The sequence below is a fragment of the Thunnus maccoyii genome, chromosome 1 (assembly GCF_910596095.1).
Source record: "Thunnus maccoyii chromosome 1, fThuMac1.1, whole genome shotgun sequence".
NCBI classification, from domain to species: Eukaryota; Metazoa; Chordata; class Actinopteri; order Scombriformes; family Scombridae; genus Thunnus; species Thunnus maccoyii.
Window position 1 is genome coordinate 8,795,841 of NC_056533.1, and position 15,992 is coordinate 8,811,832.

At 37.8% G+C, this 15,992-nt stretch overlaps 2 protein-coding genes across 2 annotated transcripts; both read right to left on the minus strand.

The window, feature by feature from the left end:
* Window positions 1-2,301: 2,301 nt before the first annotated feature.
* LOC121896405 (secretory phospholipase A2 receptor-like) lies at window positions 2,302-6,054 on the minus strand. The gene is made up of 3 exons (XM_042410281.1): window positions 5,745-6,054; window positions 4,315-4,565; window positions 2,302-3,404 (listed from the first exon to the last, which is right to left on the minus strand). The coding sequence occupies exons 1-3, from the start codon at window positions 6,052-6,054 to the stop codon at window positions 3,204-3,206; spliced, it is 762 nt and encodes a 253-aa protein (XP_042266215.1). The 3' UTR covers window positions 2,302-3,203.
* A 416-nt stretch (window positions 6,055-6,470) lies between these two features.
* On the minus strand, window positions 6,471-15,821 carry LOC121898509 (lactoylglutathione lyase-like). The gene is made up of 6 exons (XM_042414059.1): window positions 15,657-15,821; window positions 12,698-12,780; window positions 12,321-12,461; window positions 12,123-12,190; window positions 11,561-11,650; window positions 6,471-10,088 (listed from the first exon to the last, which is right to left on the minus strand). The coding sequence occupies exons 1-6, from the start codon at window positions 15,723-15,725 to the stop codon at window positions 9,997-9,999; spliced, it is 543 nt and encodes a 180-aa protein (XP_042269993.1). The 5' UTR covers window positions 15,726-15,821; the 3' UTR covers window positions 6,471-9,996.
* Between the last annotated feature and the right edge of the window lie 171 nt (window positions 15,822-15,992).

Genomic DNA, 15,992 nt, shown 5'->3' on the forward strand with positions numbered 1-15,992 from the left:
GTCTGGTAGGATAGTTTATATGTTGTTTTAATGTACTGATTGTATGTAATAGTGTAGTGTACTTAACTGTAACATATGGATCCAAATAAACAATAATTAATGAATAGTATAATTACATGTCATTATACTTGTAAAGTGATGTACAGATGTGTTTTTATCACATTTACAAATAAATGAACCCTACACTGAAACCATTCCAGTGTTTGTTCTGCAGTAGGTGGAGCAGTAAAGGGGGCGGTTGAGGTTTATGAATTAGAAAACCCAGTTAAAATATTTTTATTCCCATCTCTCTTCCTTCAGAGTGCCACAGCTTGTCCGCCGCTGTCTTCTCTCTCTGGGAATATATAAGGATAACTCAGACAGACTTTGTCATCTCAGGTTCACTGAGACAGAAAACAAAAAACTCTACTGGATGTTTTCTGTCCAGAGAAAATCAAGTCACTGTGGCTCCACTGGTCCACTCTGTCAGTCATATAGTCACACTGGACATCATGCAAATAAAGTTCAAGTCAGCCTAAAATTACATGAATGAGAAATGTTGTGGCGTTTTAGGCTGAGGAGGATCCAATTATCAGGCAGATGAGGGGGAATGATGGACTGAAATAATAATGATGTGGCTGTTTCAGGATTCTCGGTGGATACAAGTCAGTTTTTATTAGTGTGATGTCAGTTAAATTTAGTCTCCAGTGCAATTATTTTGAACTACCAAGCAAGGTTGGTTATGTGCCTCTATGAATCATACCTAACTTCAATTTTCACCTGTCTGAAGCCATAAGCAAGATCCCATAGCAAGAGAAGTTAATAGGCACACAGCAGGTACAGATAATGGTTTCCAAAAAAGTGAGTTTCCTCATTTAACTTCTAGTTCTGCTCATCTAAGCACAGCCACAGCAAAGCAGTGGTAAATGAGTTATCCTCAGAAGTTACTGCTATATTTTATTCAAGTTATTTCAACACATGAAAAGTAACATGATGTAGTGTTTTTACCATAAAGGGGAAATCCATGAATTTCAAGAAAATTGGTGTTTAGTGACTAATTTATTTTTTCAAAAAAAGTTCTCTTATCCACTATTATGATATCATATCATATATAATACGTTAACAGTGATGTACAATCCAAAACTGGGCAAAGAGATGAAATTGGTCGACAAGACTGAGAGCCTCACTAGCGAGGCACCAAAGTGCTTTGAGCTAAATGCTAATATCAGCAGTTGGTCAGGTGGTTGATCTTATAGTGGAACTGTAAGGCATTATGATTGTAAAAACTCTGTGACTTTCAGCTCACCAACACATCCTAGCTATAAGAGATACACAGTTTTGCCAACTCCAGTCTATACTCGAAATCTTGAGTCTTGAAAGAAAGCTCTTAAATTGAGAAGGGTATGAAAAAAATGTATTTGATTGTTTTTATACTTACAGGCAGATTATGGCAAATTACAATCCAAAATCATTAAAAATGGAAAAGAGATCTGTAAGACTGACTCTTGGAAATATTCACTGTGGTGTGTTTGTCAGATTACACTAACAGAACTCTGCCCTAAGCCCGTTGTTGCATATTTCACCACAATTACATGCTTAGTCATGTAAATAATCAAATCAGCCAAATTAATATTCAAGGACTGCATACAGAAATTATGACAAATTAGCAACAGTACTGCAGATCTCTGCATCAAAGTAAATGCTCTAAATGACTAAATGGTCCCTCAGTTAAACCTTAACATGAAGCCACTGTGATTTGGTTAGGAGTACCCTCTAGTGGCAAACAAACTTACACAGACAGGGAATATTTGAAAAGCAGCAAAATAGAGAGAATGTCACATTACATACTGTCCATCTCCATACATGTCTCTGATCTGTTGTACATATAGATCAAAATAATAATGCAATTAGAGTTGCATACTCTGTAATGAAAGGGAGAACAAGGCTTTGTTGAGAGCACACAGTGAGTGTGTAGAGACTTTCTCAGGTAGTTAACTACAGACCCAAATTTGGGAGAGAATGTAATACAATTTAAATGGATTTGAAAAAGTGAAAACAAGGCTAATAACTTGTTAGTCACTGTCGAGGTTTAGTAACTCAGTCATTTTCTCTAAATGTTGCAAATTTACAGTGATTATACTCTCTGATGGGATTAATCACAATCACATAATTTTGACTTACTTTGGGAAAAAAATCATACAATTTTGTACTAAAAAGCCAATAAAGTTGACACTGGTGGACACAAAACAGTCTCTGTAATGCTTTATTAATGCTTTCTGTGATGTAAATGAAGAATTATGACACTATTCTAATTATGATTTAGTTTCAACAAAACATAATGTATTCAAGTTACATCAGTTACTTAAAGGTACATCATATGAATGCAAACAAAGAGAACTCTAAAAGTCAAAACACAGTCCCACATTGACTGACAGATCATCTTTCAGAACAAGGACAGACAAAACAAACAACAATGGCTTTTGTTACTGATTTCTGACAATCATAAAGATTTGTTTATATTCCTGATTTTTATTAAGTTTTGGATTCTCTCTCTCTCTCTCTCTCTCTCTCTCTCTCTCTCAAAAAGAAAGAAAAACAACTTTGATATTCTTCAAAAGTTTAACACACGTACATTGTACTGCAGGGTCACATTCTGAGAAACTTTCACAGCTTTAACTGGAGTTTAGCTCAGAGTACAAAGGTATCAAATCAGTGCTTGGAGTGAAATTAAATTTGTCATTTTAGGCCTATGTCATGAATTTATAAAGATTTATGTCTTACTTAAAGTATTGATTTGTAGAATTTATAATAAAAGACCTTGTTCCTAAACAAAATAGGTAATTTGTCAGTGCTCTCTAAAATTAACCATATGAGCATTGTGTGACAGCTTCTATGCTAAAAGTCAAACAACTAAAACTACATGGATAGGGATAAAAAAAATGTTTAAAAAAACATTTGTTGTAGTCTCCATCTTCTTGCACGACTAATTTACTAATTTGACTGAAAGCACTTTCACCCTCATCAAATATTTCTTCAGATAAAGCAAACATTCATTCAGGAGAACGCATAATTTTATCAAAAGAACACACAGTAAAGTTGATGTTTTATCTCCTTCCATCCATAATATTTTCCTCCATATCTCCTCCTGAGCTCAGTTTGTTAGGCTACATCACCAATCATATTTCTGTTTTCATGACTTTGACTCTATAGATTTAAAAATGATACTACCCCCAGTATTTACTGTTTTGGTAGCACAGAAAGTTCCTTTTCTCAGCACAATCCATTATCTTCCATTGTGTGTCATTGTGAACCAGGGCAGCGCAGTGCTGCTGATGGGCAGGACAGTGAGGAAGGTAGGAGCTGCTCACTGTTTGTCCACCCATCCACAACCACTCGCCAGCCAGGAAACGCATTCCGACCCATACCTACAGGAAACAACAAGAGTCATGATTTCTCCTGTATAACATATGCAGTTTATCTGCATATGTAGGCTTTCCTGCCATTGATGATCTTGTTTGAGTCATTCATTTTCCTAGACTTGCTGGTTACACTATAAGTATGGTAACTGGTCATTCTTGGCAAGAGTGAGATATTTATGTTTTCATGATATATTCTGCTGCAGTAGAAAACATTTTTGAAGAGAGCGATGAGAGTAATCTAAACAGTAAAGTTGCAGACCATAAACTAAAACAATGAGCTAATAAACATGTTACTCTGTAGATCTGAGGACAACTGTGCTGTTATATGCCGGATTATTTCTTGGCAGAAATAGCCTGCTACATAACCCCCCATTAAATCACAAATTTTTGTTTTTACACCACAGTTTTTGCACATATTCCACAAACAAACAAGATAAGATGTTAATTAATGAGCTTTAGAGTTGCTGGAAGGCGTATTTCCAGCAACAAGCTAAGCTGTTTCCCGCCATTTCCAGTCTTAATGCTAAGCTAACTGGCTGCTATCGGTTCCTTCATATTTACTGTGCAGATATGTTAGTGGTATTAACATTGTCAACTAACTCTTGGCAAGAAACCATATAACCATATTTTCCAAAATGTCAAACTATTCCTTTAACATCACAGAAGTTTACAATGACAAACTGGCCTCATAAAATGCACTTCTGATGATCACACACACACACACACACACACGCACTTCTGTTTCCATTACTTCAGAGGACACTTCTTTACATTGACTAAAATTAATTTCCTGGAGACTTATCCTAACTTTAACCATAACCACCACATGCCTAACCTTAACCCTAACCCTAACATAATCCTAACATGAGGAATACCTGGACCACACACACACGCAGTCTGCAGAAAACAATCAAACCTCATCAGTGGTTGCACTCTGTCCTATTGTCTCCCTGTCCAAGACAGCGTTATCTGCATCTGAAAAGCTGGCAAGGTTGTACTGCAGCTTTTTACAGTGCTGAAAGGCCTCCTCCCATGTCTTCATCTCCTGGACAAGAATCAGTCTGTCATCGGTACACAGGGCATAGTGGAGATGAGAGCAATTATCGCTTTCCAGTGTTTCATATGACATATACTTCAAAACACAATCCTCACCACTGTCTGGTTCATCTACAAGAACAAAGAGAGAGAGACTGACATGACACAGACAGCACTCTAGTAAACCTAATAATTACTTAATTTATTCTATAGAATATACTCATCCAACAGTATTTGTTACATGCCTTTGACTGCCATGACCTCTGATGCTCAACCACCACTACCATGTTCAACAGCCCATTATTCTGAAACCCCAATTGTTTGGAAAACTTCCCATCGGACCAAAAGCCCATTAGAGCGAGGGCTCGTTATCCCGAAAACAAACGCCCACTGCTCCGAAAATACACACTCTCCCTGAAGTTTTTTTGCCCATATTATCTTAGTCTATTTTGACGTGCAAACACGAAGATACTGTTTACAAAATGCTTGATTTTTAGTGTATTTAGCCCTAATGGCAGTGTGTTCATCCCCCCCATTCCCCAAAATGGGCCTTTGGAGCAATGGGCATTTGTTTTCGGGATAATGGGCCAGCGGACTAATGGATTTTGGATCCAATAGTACGTTTTTTGAACTATTGGGGTTCCAGACTAAAGGGCAATAGGCAGTACTAATGTTTACCAGGTATTGTTTAGGCATATTAGCATGCATAATTTGCTAATTACAACTAAACACAAAGTTCAGTTGAGGTTGATGGGAATGTTATTATTTTTGCGAGTATTTTAGTCATAAACCAACAATAGGACAGCTTTAAATTTTGACCTGATGATGGTGATAATAGAAGAGTTTTGGGATCACCAAAATTATTAAGATTCATTGTATTGGTGCTGTGGATATACAGTACCAGTCAAAAGTTTGGACACACTTTCTCATTCAAGTGAAAAGAAAAAACACTAAAGAACACAAATTGCGCCAGAGGAAAAGTGAGTGGGATTCATCCTCTGGGGACTATGAGTCTTCATGGTAATCCATTTATTAGTTGGGATATTTCAGTCTGGATTAAAGCAATAGTCTGACAATCAGCAGACCGACATTGTAATTCATTTGCCACTGGTGTGGCTAAAAAGTCACATACATTCAAATTTCAATTGCATCAAGAATGGATGTATATAAGATCAACAGTGTTATTTCATTATTGCCACTAAATGACATTTAAATCCCTTAAATTGTGGAGTACATTAAAAGTAGAAAGTGCAGATTGAAACTGGACTTGAGTACAGCACTCAGTAAATATGATTTTTCCTTCAGACTCACCATAATCCCAAATGACATTGCTCGCATTCTCATCTCCTCTGGACCATTTCCATACACCATCTGAAGCCTGTCGATACAAACCGATCCAGCCATTATATGGTGCAAGCTTGACAGCCTCCCTTGTGTTTCTCATGGTGACCAGGTCAGTGTAGTAACGTCTGCAGTAGTACCGAGCAGACAACCAGGTCTTTAGAAAACGGACGTGGACAACCTTTGAAATGATCACGCTTGAAGCTTCCGCATACTGGAGAGCAGGGATGACGGAGAAGAGGAGGTGGATGAGGAGAAAACTGTAGATGTTTCTCTCCATGATTTCTTCAGAGAAGCTTCAAAGTAGATGTGGGTCAATTTTCAGGCATATTTTTGCTTTTTTATGTATTCATCCATCCATCAATCCATTCATTCATTCATACAAGTCCACTGTCAGTCAGTAGCAGCATCACAATAAACAATCGCAGTCAAAACCACATTAAAGGTGGCTGTAGAGTCAAATTTTGCTGAAATGTTATGAGCACTCATAAGATAATAGTTCTATAACTGACTATCAGGCCAAACATTACATCAGTTTATCGTCTTTATTCTGGTAAACAATAGCTAAACATGAACTTTGCTGTAAGAGAAGGAATCCTTCTCACTACATTTATTAATAAACTGATCTTTCTCAGTATTCACACATTTAAAAATAAAGGCTTTGAACATTAATAAGATGAATATTGATTGAAATCATTATTTTTGAAGCGCTTTATAGTACACCTTATAGTAAATATGTATCATTGAATTATATCATGCTATCACAACAGGGTGCAGAGCTTATTCATTCAACCTTAATTTACACTTACTCACAAGACTGACTGAGGAACATGAGCTTTCTTTTTAAAGTACAGAAAATTTACAAATTGAAAATAAAACCATGCACTTCATTTACAGTTATTTCCACACTTTGCAATATGCTTAAGTTTAGTATAGATGACTATGGGGGATTTAAACAATAACCCTGACACTTTTAGCAACTTTTTTCAAACAACCAAACCTGTTACTACAATTCAATTAAAAATACCTCATTCATCCCTCAAGGGGCAATTTGAATTATGTTGACACTCACCAGAAATTATGTCACTGACAAATGCAGGAAGCTCAGAATAGTGGATTTTTTTGAAAAGAGAGGAGATGCTCCTTATTCAAAGACAAAGCTGACAGATGTGCTGACTATGTATTATGTGGGAGCTTTGGTTACAGGTTCTCTCCACATTATCAGTGAGAGCCCTCATATTATACGGACCAATCAGAGCAGTGCGTAAATACAACTAAGATATCAAAAGTCTGAATCATTCCCCTAGACATAGTTTGAATACAGAGAAACTTCCAGTACCCAAACACACATTCAAACAAACAATATCTTTAATCACCTTAATCCTCACAAGCAAATGTATTCGGTGATGCAAAGCATGCAGGGCGAGACCAGGGAGCATCCTTGTGTCCACAGTTCTCATCAACAGAAAAAACAAGCACTATTTTTGATTTGCCTTTTACATTTACGTCTAGATTTGCATATTGTTAATAGAAGATGTACACCAACCATACATCTGACTGACATGCTGAAAGCAGCGTCTCCAATCACTGAGGCAGTCATAGTCCAGACGGTAAACCTCCAATGCAAAGGCATGTAGTTTGTGTAGTTTTTTTTTTTTTTTCATTTGTTTACAAGAATTAATTCACTGAAATCAAACAACGTAATGATTCATGCCTACGTAGCGCCCCAGTAGCCAAATGGTTAGTGCGCATGCCACATAATTGCAACGTCCCTGGTTTGATCGCAAAGGGGACCTTCGTTGCATGTCACACCCATCTCTCTGACCTTGTTTCCTGTCAAATAAAGGCAGAAATCCCCAAAAAATAATCTTAAAAAAAAAAAAGATCCATGACTACAGTTCATGCTACCATAGTTAGTAAAATTCTGGCAGTGACACATTTGCTGCAACAACTTGACCTGACATGTAATGTGAGTTTTGTGTTCCTTGTCATCGCACTGACAACTCTTGTACTGTGTTTAATTGAAGTAGTTGAGAGGTCAGTACCACATAGGGCATTGTGAGCATGTTAGCATGTTGTTCACAGAGCTGTTAGGTTGGCCTTGTTTTGATGAATTTGCAAATGTGTCTGCAGAATTTAGGTAAAAAGAACAGACAATGCTGCAAAGACCATAACTATCGGTAGGTTCACAGAGGCCCTGAAGAAGTTCAACTGCAGGAATAACTGTAACTTCATGGACGTTAACAATGCTCTTGTGACAAAATAATGTCACATCACCCTCGAACGGACTCAAACCACCAACCTCTAAGGTTGAACCTCTCTGCCAGGGTGCAAGTGGTCATCAGAAATGGTGTGTAATCCACAAATACTGCAGCCAAACTGAACTTTAAGATGAAGAAAAGTGTTTTCAGAGGTTTATGATACAGTAAAGTCTCATCTCTAGTGGGCTTCAGCCACAAACAGCAAGTAATTTACTCAGCACATCTACAAATCTACAGAACTACTTGCTGTGTTACAGCATTGGTTCACAATCTCTTAGACCTGCAGGAGTGCAAATGTTTTATGTTATCGTGCTATTAATTGCACTTCCTTTGTAAGGGGGATGTATAGCAGTCCCAGACTAGATGGGTAGAATGAAAAGCAGCCTTACTTTGAGTAGTGAAGATCAGAGTTTGTTATCATTGCTTTAAAGAGTCTTAAATATACTGGAAGCATAACTGTCAAGTGGGCATTGCTGGGATTTGAACCCTAGAATCTTCTGTTTATAAGACAGGTGCATTGACCTATGAAGCTGCAGTGCCTGCATGTAGAACCGGTCTAAAAACTAGTGCCTTGAATACTTTGGGGATCAAATATCAGATAGACTGAAGTTTCCTAGCGCTTATCAAATAACAGGATCAAGCATGACTTCAACGTTGGTAACAATGCTGAGGACATATACAGGCTTTTAGCTTGCATACAAGCCAACGATGGTTAGACATGTTGAACCACTGAAGGCAAAGTGGGTGGATATACTCCATGTGATCTGATTTCCTCTTCAAGTTACAAACTTTCATAATACATTAAATACCAATCAAGTACAGTTTTGACAGTAGGCCTTAATGAAGAGAACCTTTCATTCATTTCAACCTAAATGAAATCAAATTATTCTAAATATGAAATCTATCGTTCTTATTATATCAAATTGTAAAGTAATTCAAACTTTTACCCATTTTTGTTTAGTTCAAATTTAACATACTTACTTATTTAACATTGTAAGTATGTTACTTATAGTAAATTGTTACTTATTTAACATACAAATTACTTTTCATTATATTAAGATCTCATCAAATAATTTTAGTGATGGGTTTGAAAATTCATTGAAGTTTCTGCTCATACACAAACATGTGACTGTAAATGTTACTGTAGACATTTTCCTTCTCATGTAAGAGAACATGTGGAAGTTTGTGGTAAATTTATTCCATTAAATTGAAATTTTGGGATGAAATCTTGAATTTTGTACCGATATATGAGAAGTCTCCTTTTTGAAAACATCAAATGGAAATGTTTCGATTGTTAATTTCTTTTTCAGCAAAGATTTTTAAATGATCATAAAAGTTTGTATTATATTTCTGAACGGTTTAGTCTCACCCAAAATGATGCCAAATGTGGTAGTCAGGTCTTAGATGGTAGTGGTACAGCAACCATCTGAATCTCAAACACACTGTGAGAAAGGAGTCAGGTCACCTCGTCGTGTCTTGCTATAATCACCACTTTCACTGAGATTGTTGACACCTCTACTACTTGAACTTAAGTGTTATAGCTAAAAATGCCATTACTTTCCATTTTGTCTCCCTAAACTAAAAGAAATTACAAATCCATTTTATTTGAACGGTTGCTTTCACATTTATTACACATGAATGCCACATCATTTTAGCATTACTTTTTGAAGACACATACAAACTGATGATGGTAGACAAACTCAACAGCCACACAAAGTACTTGCTTTTCATAGCAATAACTTGCATATCTAATCTATTTACTCATCAACTGTCCAATGTTAGTCCAGCCCATGCCCAGACACACTGATTGCCATTGTGCAAGTGATCCCGCTCCATTTTCCCTCAGCTCTTCAGCGTGCGTTGCTAAATTCTTCGCTACACCTCAGTGTTCTTCTCTCCCAATGAAGCCACAGCAGGCCTGGCCTGTACGCACTGCAGCCGGTAGCATGTCGTCATAGGTTTTAGGAGGTAATGGACACCATATTGTTGGGACTCAAGATCTCAATCCAGTAACCATCAGGGTCCTGAATGAAGGCCAATCCTTTCATTTTACCTGAGGGGAAAATAACAGAGGGGACAGAAAAGTAACTGTAAATATGAATACACATGTACAATATATAGGTAGAAAAAATGTGAAAAGTTAAGAACCCTATAGAGCAATATTTTTACGAGTGGGTCTCCTTTGTGTTTGTATTGTGCATGCATGCGAGTGATCCAGAGTTCAGTATGGTTCGTTGTGCAATCATTTACAGAGAGCAACAGAGCTTAGGGTGAACAAAAGAGCTGAATGGCTCATAGTGTTACATGTGTTTCTAAAGACAGTCCATCATTCTTCTCTCTATTTCCATAACAGTCAGATTGACATTTAGTATTTGTTTTCTGGAGAAAAGCCTGATGACATAGAGGCCTGGTCCTGCCTGATCCAATTTATAAGGACTTCAGAGGGGATTCTAGTTGTCTCTTGGAAAGGTTTGTGATGTTCATGTTTGTTTCAGAAAATCACGTGCTTACATCGTTTCATGTTGTCTTTTCTTTAACCTCCGCAGCCTGTAATAGCTTATGCCTTGTTTTGTTTTGTTTTTTATAAATCTTTTATTTCATTTGAGCAGTGCTTTCCATGTTTTTTCCCATGTGAATTTATTCTGTGTTGCATGTTTGATTCTTAAAGAGGAATCACATTTCATACATATCCTCAACATGTTCCTTCAGGTGACACCTCCTCATTTACTTATCATTTCAAGAGCCAAATGAACAAAAGAAAATGTAAAAGTGCAAATCCAAAAAGACATAGGCTATCTTTCCTTTTATTTTACATTTAAAATTTTGTTAAAATGTTTTTCAACTTTTTTGGTCCTTGTGACATTTTTACAGCAACGAAAAATAAAGAACATTTTTTACCTAAACAAAGAGACAAAATAAACAGATTACACTGCTCTAACAACCAATCAGGAGTCTCAGTGATTGTGGTCCAGCTAGTTTTGATGATTCTGCAGTCATGAAATAATTTACTTGGTGTATATGTATGTTATTGCATGGAAATGCCAAATGCAGGCGCTGGTAGTTACCGTTATTGTTCTTTTAATGAGTCAGTGAATGCAGCGGTGTAGCCACAGTTTACCAATTGACGACTACAGTGGGGGGTCAACACTGTGCCATAAGTTTAGAAACATTAATGCTGGAGACCAGTTGACGCAGGGGCAAACAAAGCCCAGTGTAAGACTCTTTTGGGGTCACTGTATTGTATTACACTTACTGCCTGTTTCTTCACGCTTATTTCTTTTTCTCCATTCTCAATTTGCACTAACAATAAAAAGCATCAGCTCTAGTAAAATTTGAAACTGAGAAATTGAATCAAAGATTCTTTTTACTCAAGTTCCTTGAGTAACACTTTCAGCCCTAATTTCTATTTCACATAACCCAACAAATAAGGTAAATGAAGAAAGGTGAAAGGTGAAAAAAATACTGAAACAGGCTGTCATGATTTATCTGTTTAACCTGTCTATGACCCTCATATTCACATCTTACCATCATCGGGCTTCTTGACAAATGTGACACCTTGCTCTTCAAACAGTTTGCAGGCTGCATAGACGTCGGGAACTGCAATTCCAATGTGTCCTGTCAAAAGTCAGGTGGACAAACAGAGACTTAAAATCCGCACTACAGTTACACATATCCAGAATCTGCCACTGAGCTTATACATACCTACATGCATGTTTCTTACAATAATAACAGACAGAAACATGATAGTTGAATCAAAAATATGTATTAAGAAGAATGAAATGGTGGACAGATTAGTGCTGTGGATTAAAACACTTGAGACTTATGGAAAAACTGATCATAACAGCTAAGATGTTACTATAAATCCAAAAGTATGTTTAATAATATTGTTGTACGTTCCTTTATTTTGAGCTCTTGCATTTATTTTTTTTTTATATATTTTATGCTTACATGCAAGAAAACTTTAACATTTGGGACAAAAAGGTCACAAAGTTGTAAACCTCTGACTTTCCAAGAAACTTTTAATTTTAATTTCTTTCAATTTTATTGGTCCTAACTGTTCGTTTGTAAAACAGGGATGCAATCTTACCAAAGCCACGTGGATCAGAGTTTCCATTATGATAAGACTGGCTCTCATCAGACTCAGAGCCCCAGTTACTGAAAGAAAGGAGAGATTGAAGGAGAGAAAAGGGATACAAAAAAGGACGGAGAACACAATTCTCAAGTTAATAACAGAAGAACGGATGAGAATAACACACAGCCCTAAACTCAGGACATAGACCCTTACTGTGTCAGCTCGATGGTGGCTCTTCTGGAAAAGGTCCATGCCGTCTTTTCCTTCACATCTGTGGGAATCTCCTTCTTGTCCTCGTAGCCCAAGAAGAAGAGAGAGAAACGCATGGAGGGGAAGTCGAACTTTTGCAGGAGCCTGGAAGATTTTGCACACCAGAGAGAAATCGTCACTTCATCTAGAAAGTCCAGTTTATGTATAGGAAACTATCTCAATGAGAGACACAGACACACACAGACACAGTAGCGAAAAACAGTTCAAAAGATTTATTGTGTCATGTTTTGGTGATGATTCGTTGCAAATGGGCTAATAAAGATTCAATAAAAAAAAAAAATCAAACAGTTCCTTTAACTGAAGCCCACACTAATACTTACGTCATGCCGAGGATTCTGGTGTAGAAATCCAAGGATTTAACTGGATCTTTAACTCGCAGCATCGTCTGCTGCATCATGAAATCCTAAAGCAGCAAGAGACACAAACACAATAACTGAGTTTTTAGATGCATAACACAAGAAATGAATTATAATTTTATAAAAATTATAAAAGAAATTCAAGTTTCCCACCACACTGCATTTTACAAACAGGTCTTCCAAAAAGCAGAAACAAGGTTTTTAAGTGTGAATTAAGGCTGCGACTAACATATATTTTCTCAATGAATCGTTTTGTCTGTAAAATGTCAGAAAATATAGGAAAATACCTGTTATGATTTCTTATAGTCCAAGATGTCTTGTTTTGAATGATCAATGGTCCAATATCCAAATATATTCAGTTTACTATCATGAATGACACATAAAAGCTTCAATCCTCACATTAGAGAGGCTTCAACAAGCAAATTCTTCCTTAAAAAAAATGACTCCAGCAACTATTTGATTACCAAAACAGTTGCAGATTAACTTTCTGTTGCTCGACTAATCCTTGCAGCTCTAGTGTGAATGTGGATGTGTTGCACCACAAAATGGTCGGTGAGATGGAAACACTGCCAGATAATTTGTGAATGTAGCTGAGAAACTGAGACACAGCTGGTTAGCTGCAGAGCTAATGGGTTACTCTGAAACAAATCAATACTCGAAAAAAATTGATGACTATTGCACACAAACAATTACAAAAGCTCATGTATTAGTCACCATTAGAGGCTGGTGGTGTAGTCACTGGTTGGCATTTTACGCACATTTCCTGTGGGTACATGTGCATATCTAACAAAGATGAAGGTCTGCACACTGCAGTTTATTGAGACATCCGCCAGTGACGTTTCGAGCTACATGCTCTTCTTGTGCAATCCAAGTGTGCATGAAAAATCCAGACCCTGCTGCCACATTAGAAAACATCATATTGTCAAGAGTTCAATGAATGCAAATACACAGAATATTAGAGATGTAAAGTAGCTCAGAGATCCTCCACAACATTTGTCTCCCTTTGACTATGTTGCTTGTGTCTGAACTCGAAGTTACATTTGTATCCTTGCACTCACTCGTGAAAAAAGGATTTCAGCCAAACTGCACCTGTGTGCAACCAAGCGCACGTAAGTCACAACGATCAGCACATCTGTGTGAGCTACGCTTCGGTCAATATTACCATACGGTCCCGCTCAGATTAGTTCACATTTACTTACTTGTTTTCCATGCAAAAACTAAGTTTTACATGCCAACTCTGACTCTGACACTGAGGTCATACCATGTTTTTTCTCTAATTTCTAGGGTCTAAATATTTGCGTGAATCTAATCTTTGACATTGTCTTGCACATTACCAGTGAAGATGTCCATTTATAGTATCTAATCTAGACAGTACTGTGAATGGCATATATTAAAATAGGGCCCCTGCAGTTATGAATAACACATATGAAGTTATGTCCCAGCTAGTATTTTGAAGATAAAGTGGAAATGTCACTCTTGAAAGTGCAACACATTCTCCCTTAGGGTACAGGAGCTCCAGCTGTACAATCTTACAGTACAACATTGTCTCCTCCTGTGGCCTGTAGCCTTTCAGCCAAGGCACGATGCTGTCTTCCATGATGTCTGGGGACTGAAGGTGAGGTCTGACGATGTCCTTAAATTTAACCTGATGTTGATATTTTGTATTTTTAAGTGTATAACTTTTACTGTGTGTGTGTATGTTTCACAGCTGGGTGTTATCTCTGTGACTCTTCCCCTTTCCTGTGCACTTCCTCCAACAAGTTTTCACAGTAGAAAACGTATCAACATATCCATACAAGTTTCTAAAACACTGCTGCAGTGTAATCCATTTCTCCACTAAACTACATCCATATGTTTCAAATATTCATATTTTTGCCAACTTGTGGTTGGTTTGGGAGGTTTCTATGGACATCAATCCAGTATTATTTCATTCGTTTTTTTCTCAGGTCAAATGTGAACTTTAACCTGCTAGTCTGCTGCAGCTGGCAGAGCTCCGCTCACACATGAACTGTGAAGACATTCCTCAAAGTCTTTAGCATGGACTGCAATTGAAGTGAATGGCAGCTGGAGCAAATATTCACAGAAACTGTTACAGGTTCACCAAAGTTCAAATTTTTTTGAACAATGGACCACAGAATAAAGACAATTGTTCAGGCAGACCTCTCTTCCACTAAGTATTGTTTGTTATATCATGTGTTTATACTCCATATGTGTAGAGAGAGGATACAGGCAGCAGAGCAGTAGGGATGTTGGCAGTGAGTTCAGGGACAGATAGAGTGAAGACAATAAAAATGCACGTTATCTTAAATTTATGGATGTTTTTGTTAGCCAGCTGGACAAGTTATTTCCAGCGCCTTCTGCTTGCAACACTGCCCACATCAGCTATTCCCAGTCCGCCTGCCTTTCGCCACAACATGCATGAGTATGTTCAGGGATGACCGCGCCTAAAATACATACTTTCTTGTGCAGCTCTTGTGTTACGTACAGACTTGTTAAACGCATGCTTTTGATAAACGACGTCTCCACTTTTCCGTCGAATTTGGAGTCAACCTGTCACCACACGAGAACGTGGGTTACCGGCGAAACTTTAGCTATAACGTCAAGTTAGCTTAACTTAGTGCTGTAAGTTAACTAAACGTTAGTGATACACCATTGTGTTTGAAGCCCGGCATGTGTGTGTGTTGCACACACTCACTGTAAACATTAGTAATCTAGTTCAACATGACCGAATCACTCGTCAGCAAGGGACCAGTCCACAGTTTGTGGAGAAACATGCCCCTGTCCGATAATAGACGCAATACGAATAGCTGGCCAGCCTGTCTGGCAGCCGTTGTTGGCCTATTGCTGGGTCGGCTGGATTTGAGGGTTTCACAGGGTCCGGTAAAGTAGATTTTAGCTTTCATAGGGGCAACGACCATCTTACCTTAGTTATTGGGTCTCCATCTTTACAAGCTGATGCCGCTACCTCGTCTGACAGACCTTTGTCGCTCATTTTTGCTAAAACAACACGTTTTTAGGTAGTACCGCAGCTCTGCGGGGCGGACAGACGCTGACAGGGAGGGAGCGGGACAGATACTCGCCTTGTTTTTTTTATTTTTTTCCTCACCCGCATTCCACGAAGACCCGCCCTACTCTGCCTCTGATTGGCTAGTACTCGTTGCCTTCGTTGGTTAGATTGGTTAGGGTTAGACATGAGGAGTGTGATTGGTTAGGATTAGGGTAAGAATGTCAGGGTTAGAGCCAATCAGAGGTCCACTGT

Excerpts from the sequence above, each read along its gene's own strand:
- LOC121898509 (XM_042414059.1), bottom strand. The coding sequence starts at position 15,725 with ATGAGCGACAAAGGTCTGTCAGACGAGGTAGCGGCATCAGCTTGTAAA. Across the intron at positions 11,651-12,122 it reads CTCTGATCCACGTGGCTTTG|GACACATTGGAATTGCAGTT; the intron begins GTAAGATTGCAT and ends GACTTTTGACAG. Across the intron at positions 10,089-11,560 it reads TGTCAAGAAGCCCGATGATG|GTAAAATGAAAGGATTGGCC; the intron begins GTAAGATGTGAA and ends TTTTCCCCTCAG.
- LOC121896405 (XM_042410281.1), bottom strand. The coding sequence starts at position 6,054 with ATGGAGAGAAACATCTACAGTTTTCTCCTCATCCACCTCCTCTTCTCC. Across the intron at positions 4,566-5,744 it reads CAATGTCATTTGGGATTATG|ATGAACCAGACAGTGGTGAG; the intron begins GTGAGTCTGAAG and ends TTGTTCTTGTAG. Across the intron at positions 3,405-4,314 it reads AGAGTGCAACCACTGATGAG|GTATGGGTCGGAATGCGTTT; the intron begins GTTTGATTGTTT and ends TGTTTCCTGTAG.